Source organism: Citrus clementina, unplaced genomic scaffold (assembly GCF_000493195.1).
Source record: "Citrus clementina cultivar Clemenules unplaced genomic scaffold, Citrus_clementina_v1.0 scaffold_9, whole genome shotgun sequence".
NCBI classification, from domain to species: Eukaryota; Viridiplantae; Streptophyta; class Magnoliopsida; order Sapindales; family Rutaceae; genus Citrus; species Citrus x clementina.
Genome location: NW_006261964.1, coordinates 5,202,115 through 5,212,537, shown reverse-complemented (window position 1 = coordinate 5,212,537; position 10,423 = coordinate 5,202,115). Strand labels below are relative to the sequence as shown.

The 10,423-nt window shown below is 42.1% G+C and overlaps 1 protein-coding gene across 1 annotated transcript; it reads right to left on the bottom strand.

The window, feature by feature from the left end:
- Positions 1 to 6,207: 6,207 nt before the first annotated feature.
- Positions 6,208 to 7,269, bottom strand: LOC18032239 (1-aminocyclopropane-1-carboxylate oxidase homolog 1). Its single transcript, XM_024185214.1, has 2 exons — positions 6,749 to 7,269; positions 6,208 to 6,664 (listed from the first exon to the last, which is right to left on the bottom strand). The coding sequence occupies exons 1-2, from the start codon at positions 7,267 to 7,269 to the stop codon at positions 6,208 to 6,210; spliced, it is 978 nt and encodes a 325-aa protein (XP_024040982.1).
- Positions 7,270 to 10,423: the final 3,154 nt, after the last annotated feature.

Here is a 10,423-nt window from a genome sequence, read left to right as displayed (position 1 = left end):
ATCTTTAAGCCGTTGATTGGGAAAATAATGAAGGTGTACGTGGATGATATGATAACCAAGTCTAAAATCCCGAAGGAACATGTCGAGCACCTCGAGGAGACATTCGGGCTTTTGAGGAAGTACAAGATGAAGCTCAACCCGGAAAAGTGTACTTTTGGGGTCGAGTCAGGGAAATTCCTTGGATTCATGGTGAGTCATAGAGGGATCGAGGTAAATCTCGAAAAGATCCAAGCGATCGTGCAGATGAGGTCTCCTCGCAACCTGAAGGAGATGCAAAGCCTTACGGGGAGATTGGCGGTGTTGAGCCGATTTATATCCAAGGTCACGGATAAGTGTCAGCCATTCTTTCAAGTGATAAAGAGAGGAAAGAAAACAGAATGGACCCTAAAATGCGAAGAAGCCTTCCAGAAGTTGAAGCAATACTTGCAGCAAGCACCTCTGCTGTCCACACTGAGGATGGGGACAAGTTATTTTTGTATTTGGCGGTATCAGGTCGTGCCACAAGTTCTGTTCTGGTGAGAGAGGAAGAAGGGGTTCAGTACTCGATATACTACACCAGCAAAGCCCTGCTCGATGTCGAGACCAGATACCCACCATTGAAGAAATGGGCACTCGCCCTTGTAGTTGCTGCTCGGAAGCTAAAGCCGTACTTTCAAGCGTTCCCCGTCTCGGTAATAACAAATCAGCTGTTGCGTCAAACCCTGCATAAGCCGGATGCTTCTGATCGGCTCGTGAAGTGGGCCATAGAGATGAGCGAGTTCGACATTAATTACAAACCCCGATCAGCGATAAAGGCTCAAGCAATGGCCGATTTCGTAGCAGAATTCGCAGAGTCCGAAGTATGTTTGGACCAGTAGAATATGGCTATAGACAGCAGTAAAGCTCGAGTATGGCAGATGTCTGTAGATGAGTCATCAAGGGAGCATGGATCAGGAGCATGGATTGTTTTGGAAGGCCCAGAGAGGGAGGAGATCTCTTATGCTGTAAAGTTAAAGTTCACAGCCATAAATAACCAGGCAGAATACGAAGCCCTGATACCAGGTTTGGAATTGGCTAAGGCAGTGAAAGCAGATAGGGTGAAGATCAGAACTGATTCCCAGCTGGTTGCAAATCATGTCAGTGAAAGATTTCAACCAAGAGAGGAGAAGATGAAGCAGTACCTGAAGAAAGTCAGGCAGATGATGGGGAAGTTCGAAGCGGTTGAGGTGATACAAATCCCCAGGGAGCAGAATAATCGAGCAGATATTTTGGCCAGGATGGCAGTGGTAGCAGATCCAAAAATGCCAAAGTCGATCCCTCTGGAGGTGAAGTCCAGCCCAAGCATCGAGCAAAATTTGGAGGTGCTGCAGATAGAACAAAAATGTTCGTGGATAGATCCGATAATTTCATACCTAAGAGACGGGGTATTACCACCAGATAAGTTGCGAGCTCGGAAGATTAGAGCCCAGGCTTCGAGATACACGATGATTGATGGGGTGTTATATTGGCGAGGGTATACGCTCCCGTTCCTTCGGTGTTTGGATGAGAACGACGCGGACTACGTACTGAGAGAAGTATATGAAGGAATTTACAGAAACTATTTTGGTGGGAGGTCCCTGGCCCACAAGGTCCTAAGGCAGGGATATTTCTGGCCAACAATACACCAGGATGCGCAGGAGAAGACCAGGAGCTGCGTGAGCTGCCAGAGTTTTACAAGTTTCTCCAACCAACCACCAGAGAAGCTCACCTCTATGGTCTCCCCTTGGCCATTTGCTCAATGGGGAATTGATCTGATCGGGCCGTTGCCAAGGGGACGAGGAGCAGCAACACATGCAATAGTAGCAATAGATTACTTCACAAAGTGGATTGAGGTAGAAGCCCTCAGCAGGATCACAGAGAAGAAGACAACAGACTTCGTATGGAGAAACCTGGTCTGTCGGTACGGGATCCCTTATGCATTGATAACAGATAATGGCAGACAGTTCGATAATCAAAGTTTCAGGGATTTCTGCCAGATCCTCGGGATAGAGTTGAAGTATTGCTCGCCTGCTCACCCTCAGTCTAACGGACAAGTAGAAGCAGCCAATAAGACGATCAAGAAGTTTTTGAAAACCAGGCTTGGAGCAAAAAATGGTGCTTGGGTTGATGAGCTATCAGGTGTACTATAGGCATAGCGGACGACCCACAAAACAGCAACTAGGGAAACTCCGTTCGCCTTGGCCTTCGGACACGAAGCGGTCGTACCAGCCGAAATAGGAACGACCACGCACCGGACAGATCATTTCGATGAGCAAGAGAATAACGACCAGATGTGCTTGAATCTGGATCTACTAACCGAGAAGAGGGAGCAAACATCGAAGCGAACAACCCTCTACAACAGAGGGTTGCTCGGTACTACAACCAGAAGGTGAATGTACGGCAGTTCAAAGTTGGAGATTGGGTGCTAAGGAGAGTGAATCAGAACACCAAAGATTCGACTCAAGGAGTGCTTGGACCGAATTGGGAGGGGCCATATAGGGTCAAGCAGCTAGTTGGACTGAATTGGGAGGGGCCATATAGGGTCAAGCAGTTAGTTGGACCCGGAGCTTACAAGGTGGTTCGCACGGATGGACACGAGGTGAAACGCCCATGAAATGCAACACACCTCAGGAAGTATTTCCAGTAAGACTCGTTTATGTTTTAAAGTTATTTCTGTTCGTGCTCGTTGTTCTTTACTTTTTATGTCAAAGCAATCCCATGTAAGCCGAATTCAACAATAAATGAATCAATGAGGAATTTCAGTCAACTGTACTGTTAAAACATTTCTAAGGCATACAAAGGCTCACCAAGTCTCAAAGCCTGTCTTATGGCGAGACCAGAAGCCAAGCGTGCCAGGATCTGCTCGACCAAGCAAAGGCGAGCAGACTCCCAAGCATTGAAAAATTTTCTAAGGCATGCAAAGGCTCACCAAGTCTCAAAGCTTGTCTTATGGCGAGACCATAAGCCAAATATGCTAGGATCTGTTCGACCAAGTGAAGGTGAGCAGACACCCAAGCATTGAAAAATTTTCTAAGGCATGCAAAGGCTCACCAAGTCTCAAAGCCTGTCTTATGGCGAGACTAGAAGCCAAGGATGCCAGGATTTGCTCGACCAAGCGAAGGTGAGCAGACTCCCAAGCATTGAAAAATTTTCTAAGGCATGCAAAGGCTCACCAAGTCTCAAAGCCTGTCTTATGGCGAGACCAGAAGCTAAGCGTGTCAGGATCTGCTCGACCAAGCGAAGACGAGCAAACTCCCAAGCATTGAAAAATTTTCTAAGGCATGAAAAGGCTCACCAAGTCTCAAAGCCTGTTTTATGGCGAGACCAGAAGCTAAGAGTGCCAGGATATACTCGACTAAGCGAAGCCGAGCAGACTCCCAAGCATTAAAAAGTCACTAAGGCACGCAAAGGTTAAGTCTCGAAGCCTGTTCTATGACGAGACTAGAAGCCAAATAAATAAATAAACCAAAACTCCAATACGAGAAGGCAAACAAGAACAATTTTATTAAGCTTCTAATAGTCTGTAAAGTTGCTACATACAATGTTCAAGAAGCAATTACAACACAAGACAAGTTTAAGAAGACAGCGGGTCAGTAAACCGAGCAGCCTCAGTTGGCTGTTCCACCTCAGGGGCAGGGGGGTATCACCAGTTGCGTCCGGGGGGTACTCGCCTCACCAACATCAGTAGGGACTGCACGAGGAGGAGAGTTTTCCTCCTCAACCACAATTGGCTCCACCTCTTCGACATCCTCTTTTGCCGCCTCCTCGTCCACGTGTTGAGCAACACCAGCTGCAAGGTCACCCATCTTCAGATCAGGGTGCTGCTTCCCAAGGACGGCCATGATGCAACGATAGGAATGTCGAAGTCTCTGGTCGTATTGGTTGTCAGCGTCCTTCTTCAAGTTCTCGACTTGAGCCCGGTAGGAATCGCGGAGAGATTCGAGCTGAGCCTCGTACATAACCTTCTGCCTTTGTAGATCTTCTTTAACCTTAGTCAGTTCTTCCTCGAAAGTAATGGCCTTTATTTGAGCAAGAGATTCTCACTCTATCAGCTTCAGATTCTCGAGATTCAAGTCTCCTATTTTCTTTTCGGCAGCGTCGGCTCTGGTCATTGCCGATTGAATGTCCTCCTTCATCTTCCGGTCGTAATGGCCAACCTTGGCCTTATAATAAGTGGCCATGCAGCTGAGGTAGAAGGCGTTATACTGCATGGCCCCCACCAGCTCACCCAGGGTGCAGCCGTCAAAGTCCTCCAAGTCCTTCTTGCTCACGAGTTTAGAAAGCTCGTTCATATAGGGGACCAAATATTCTGCTCGATTGTCAGATAAACGAGATCTTGGCCCAATAGGAGGAGAAGATGAAGCAGGATCAGTGGCTGCTCCGCTAGTTTCTCCGACTTTTGCAGGAGGAGGTGGTAGAGTCTTCAGGGGAGGAACCTGCTGCATAATGTTTGCCCGCTTTGCAGTGGGAGCGTCCTTATTCTGGTCCCGCTTGGCAGCTTGAGGTCGAGGACGTTTCTGGGTCAGAGCCCCAATCACAGCATCCTCCATCTTATGGCCGGTGGACACCAAACCAGACTTGACCAGATTATAAGTAATTAGCAGCTCTCGGTTCGAGCAGGAATTAACCAGTACAACCTCGACTCGCTTGAGCTGGTCAGGTTTAAGCGGGAAGTGAACACTCCAATAACCTGCAATACGAACAGACATCTAGTTAGAGTCAAACTAGTAAAGTGAGAACAATTATGGAGACAAGACATCTAAAGCGAGCAGGCAACTTGGGACCATGAAACGGGGTAGGACGCGATAATCCTTCCCGTCAATCTGTGTAACTTGACCCCAGAGAGCCCCAGCAAAAAAGATTTTTTTCTTCCAAGTCCCACCACCACCAGTTAGAATATCCGTTATGGGTTTTCTACTCTTGGTACTAGATTGGAAGTAATACCAGTCGGCATCTTTGGGGCTGCTCTTTAGCTGGTACAGGTGCTTCACCTCATCAACTGTGGGCTCGCTTTGGCAACATCTATCCCACAATATGAACAGACCAGAGAGTACTCTCCACCCGTTGGGGTTCAGCTGACTATGAGCTAAATTCAACCCGTTAAGTATTCGGGCAAAGTAGGGTTGCAGGGGACACCTCAGCCCATACTTAAAACTCTCCAGAAACATGGTGACATATCCCTTAGGAGGCCGGCTAGGAGTATCCTTCTTTCCTGGGACCCTAAGAGATATTTCATCAGGAATCTCATACCTAACCCGGAGGTTAGTGAGCTCGTCTACTGTGGTCGTGCACGTGATAAAATCGATAGCGTAATTCTGTGATAAAGCTCTACCTCCTACTGTGCTCCTCACTTCTGGTCGCGATGTTTCTGGTGAGGGCATCTCACCAGAATCACCTCCCTGGTCCTCACTCGGGGTGTCTTCCGAGCCAGATGATCCCTCGTCACCGCTATTTTGGCTCGAGGAGGTTGTTTGGGGGGACATTCTCTTAGCATTAGTCCCAACACTAGATCTAATGGGTTCTAAGGGGATCCCGGGGTCAAAGGCAGCATCGGCGAGCAGACTAAGTAGGAAGTCTAACTCGTCGTCATCAACCTCAATGATTTTCTCTTTACCTTTCGACATTCCCTAAGCTATAACCTGAGCACCACTACCAACTATTACCCAAGCAAAACAGAGAGAAAAGAGATATCAACAATTATCCAAGACTGAGGGAATAGAAGTAATACCTGAAGTAGTGGCTCAGTTGGAGGGAGATAGGGATGGAAGCTTTTATGCTAAAACTCATTCGCCGGAGAAACAGAAATGGAGTAAACGACGAGTTTCTCGTTTGGGGGTTTTGAGTTTTCCTAATGAGGAACAACCCCTTGGGTTGCCAGCATTTAATGGCACCAAATCCCAAGGGTTTCGTAACCCTTGGTTTGAAATTCAAATGGAGAGATAGATTTCTGCCACATCATCTCATCCGTAATTAAATGCGATACGACTCTTGGCAGCCTTTTCCTGCCCTACGTAAGCCAGAACTGTTGAGTTTCTACTGTCGGCTCACTATGTTACCCAACACCAAAAACTGGGGGACCGGTGTTTGGGGGATATACTTCTACGAGATCAGCCATGACGAGCAGACATCTGGTAGCAGGGTCTGCTACCATGGGAATTTAGTTATTCATAAACTATCTGACGATTCCAAAATATTTTCTTAACTTACCTCTCAAATTTCTCTCTGTTTCTCTTTACTTAAGCACTGACAATAAATATATCGTTGTATTTCAAAATACACAATTTCAGAAAACTTCATAATTTTCAGATTAATATAAGTGAATTTCACTTCATATACGGAACTTTCCTGCAGAAAATCTCCAATGTTTATGATCAGAGCTCCATCGGTGGGCCGAACATCAATCCATTGATTCTCGTGAAGAACCTGAAGGCCACCCACTAGGTCTTGTAACAGTATCGTGATAAAGCTACCATCAGTATGCTGCGTAGTGCCCAGAGTAAACTCTGGTTCCGGGCATGCCGGGTAGTAATGACCCAGAAGGAGAAGACCCGCTTCATAATCCATATCATTCAGGTGGCTGGAATTGAGCCCAAGAGCCTCTGATAGCAACTCAAACATTGTATGCCCCAATCTCAATACATGAGTTCTGTATTCCATCACTGCATCTCTGCAAGTTTTTACGTATAAACTCTTTACAATAATACTCTTTAGCCTAATAAAACGATAATTGGACAAAAATATTTTCTGTCACCTGCATACATCTGGCAATTCCACAGGGCTAGGTGGATGAGGAGACAAATGACAAAGAATAGTATCCCTCCAGCCAGCTAAGGGTGCTTGGTACAGATCAAAATTAGAATTATAGAACACCCTTTGCGTTGGGTCTCGCGAATACAACTTTTTCTTCGTCTCAGTGTCAAGCTCGTGGAATCTGCGGATCCCATCTTTGATGTCATTCAAAACACTAAGTGGAATTCCATGACTGATCACCTGGAAAAACCCCCATTCCTCGCTTGCATTCTTAACTTTGTTGATGATCTCAGTGCGTGTATTTGGATCTTTATGAATGCCTTCCGGGTCTATTGTTAGAACTCTGAGCTGCGAGCTATTTCCTGAGTTCAAATTCACAACACTCTGTTCACACTTGAATATACGTGGAACTTTTGCTACTCTAGCATCTACAAGTCCTTTGACACCAGCTTTTGTATCATCAAATGCCTTTAACTCACTTTCTCTGTCGTAGTTCGAATCAGTCTCTGCCTGAAGAGCCATTTTCTTCTTCTTCTTCTTTAATAGTTGATCAAAGATAAATTGAACAATCTCTTTTCTCTTTATGAAAATTGAATACTGTGTTATACGTATGGAGAAGGTTCAACATATCGTTTATGAATCAATTCAGTATTCACTTAATCGTGGCCACGTTAGTTTTCCGAATCTGGTGTAACTAGAGATATGAAACAATTCCAAAATAGACTACTTTGCTAATTGGGGAGACAACAGCTGCTACTTGAGCGGACCCCACGCTACCATTTTGCTTTTTTATAAACAAAAAGTTTGGCTTTACGGACCACAATTGATCAATTTGGAAGAGATTAAAACCTCAGAAATTATGTGGCCCATTAAGAACTTCGGTTTGTGGGTTAATAGATGAGTGGGTGCTATCTCGCATCCTCAAAGCACATATGCTTGTGATCATTGTTTAAGTACCTAGACATGCACAGTCCTAGTTTTTATTTGGTAGCTGTCTTTTAATTTGAAAATCTGTCTCTGTTGAAATTCTACTGATTATATAACTTTTGTGAAGAAACAATTTGTAGATTTATTGTAGAGAACAAGGCAGAAAATTTATAACAATAAAAGAAAAATATTTGAAAGTAACTAAAGGAAAGAGATTTTTTAGTGGAACACACTTGTCATTCACTGCAATACTCTTTTATACAGAGCTAGAAAACATAACAGAAAACCAAATATCTTCCTAATATCAAGCCACATCTAACCAAATATTTCTAAAGATTTGGTCTGTTGACCAATTATTCAGCAAATCTGTTACTGAAGCAACTAAGACACGTTTCCAACACAATTCCTTGTCTTAGTAGCTGCAGAGGCCTAATTTGTTTCTTAACATTTCAAATCTAGCTTTTGGCAGAGCCTTGGTAAAGATGTCTGCAACTTGTTCCTCAGTCTTGCAACAAAGCAATTTAATTTCTCCACCCTTTTGTACTTCGCTCGAGTGATACAACTTGATCTTGAAATGCTTAGTCTTGCCATGGAAAAAGAGATCATTTGAGATTGTCATTGCAGCTTGGTTATGTAATGCCAAATTCCATAATATTAAATTATGGAAATTGGACTTTTATTAGAAATCTGTAACCCTATTTAATAAGGATATTAAATTATAAATAGGGGTTATTTATGAGATAATTTTTGGAAAAAGGGTTATTTTTCTAAATTCAATAGGATTTCTTAAAACTCCTTATAAATTCATAATGTTTCCCCTTCCATAACCCTAAGTCCACGACGTTTCTTCTTTTCTCTGCTGCTCATTACGCTCCTACCCAAACCCTAGGATTCGAACCTTTGTTAGGAGAGAATCAAAGCGATTGGTAAGTTTACCCTCTTTATTCTCCACAAGATTTCCAATCACTCTATCTAGGGTTTGAATTGGCATGATTTTAGATTGTTAACCCTAATACATGATTTAGGATGTGATTAGGTTCTGTTTAGGGTTTTGATTATTTGTGAGTTTTATTAATTTATCCTTGATGCATTAAGCACACTGGATAATTCTGGACAACATGAGTATCTTGAATTTAAACTTGTATTTTCTGAATGATTTTCTTAAGAAATTCATAGTTCTGAAAACTAGACATGTAGGGCTTCTTGAATAAATTTTGTTTTATTAAATTTGACTTTGTTTTCGATTTTATATGTATTTTCGAAACAAACACTATTGTACTGGAAAATTGCGATTCCAGTGCAGGGACTAGATTCACAAAATTATTTGTACTATCAAATGAACTCAAAATATTCTGAAATTTTATTTAGAAGTTAACATATGTGTCTAGTATTTCTAGTTTTAATTTTATAATTTAGTATTTCTAGTTTTAATTTTATAATTTTCTAATTAGTATCTAATTTTATAAAAATCTCCGAACCCGTTCTGTTCAGTTAAGGTACTGTGAAACAATTTCGAATTTGTCAAGAAATAAATAGTTTTGAAAATGGTTTTGGTATCGGATTCTCTTGAAAAGTTTACACATTGATGTCCAAAATAGTTCCATAGAATATTATATCATTCTAATTTTTAGATTAAGAGTTAAAATTTTGAGAATCAGACATGTACGGGTATGAATTAGAAAAACCAGGTTCTTAGAATAAGTTATCAATTGCCATATCTTGTATTTGTTTAAGGTGTTGGAGGTGTTTGAGGCCCTTAGAGACATAAAATTGTGCTAGATTAATTCTTTTATCGAGGTAAATAACTTCATTCCTAATAGACTGGATATGTATAAGTATTTTGATATTATTATAAGAGTTTTTATACTACTTAGAAGATTAACCTTAGATTCATTAGACCATTTGAGATTTTAGAGAGAATTGGTCCTGTGGCCTATCGCATTGCTTTACCACCAAGTTTTTCTAGGCTTCACAATGTATTTCATGTGTCTGTGTTAAGAAAGTACATAGCAGGCCCTTCACATATGCTAGCTAGACTATCAACCGATTCAGATATCAGAAGACATGTCATACGAGGAGCAGCCTATTGAAATTGTTGATCGAAAAGAACAAGTATTAAGGAGTAGAGTTATTCCCATAGTGAAGGTACGATGGATGAATCATTCTATTGAGGAAGCCACATGGGAGCGAGAATGCAGAAATGTTGGAGAAGTACCCTCAGCTCTTCTATGCATAAAGTAATCTTTGAATTTCGAGGACGAAATTTTTGTTATGAGGGGAGAAATTGTAAAAGTTCCATAATATTAAATTATGGAAAATGGGCTTTTATTAGAAATCTATAACCCTATTTAATAAGGATATTAAATTATAAATAGAGGCTATTTATGAGATAATTTTTGGAAAAATGGTTATTTTTCCAAATTCAAAAGGGTTTCTTAAGACTCCTTATAGATTCATAATTTTTTTCTTCCATAACCCTAAGTCCGCGACGTTTCTTCTTTTCTCTGCTGCTCATTACGCTCCTACCCAAACCCTAGGATTCGAACCTTTGTTAGGAGAGAATCAAAGTGATTGGTAAGCTTACCCTCCTTATTCTCTACAAGATTTCCAATTACTCTATCTAAGGTTTGAATTGGCATGATTTTAGATTGTTACAGACCCTAATACATGATTTAGGATGTGATTAGGTTATGTTTAGGGTTTTGATTATTTGTGAGTTTTATTAATTTATCCTTGATGCATTAAGCAC

Excerpts from the sequence above, each read along its gene's own strand:
- LOC18032239 (XM_024185214.1), bottom strand. The coding sequence starts at position 7,269 with ATGGCTCTTCAGGCAGAGACTGATTCGAACTACGACAGAGAAAGTGAG. Across the intron at positions 6,665-6,748 it reads GAATTGCCAGATGTATGCAG|AGATGCAGTGATGGAATACA; the intron begins GTGACAGAAAAT and ends AAAAACTTGCAG.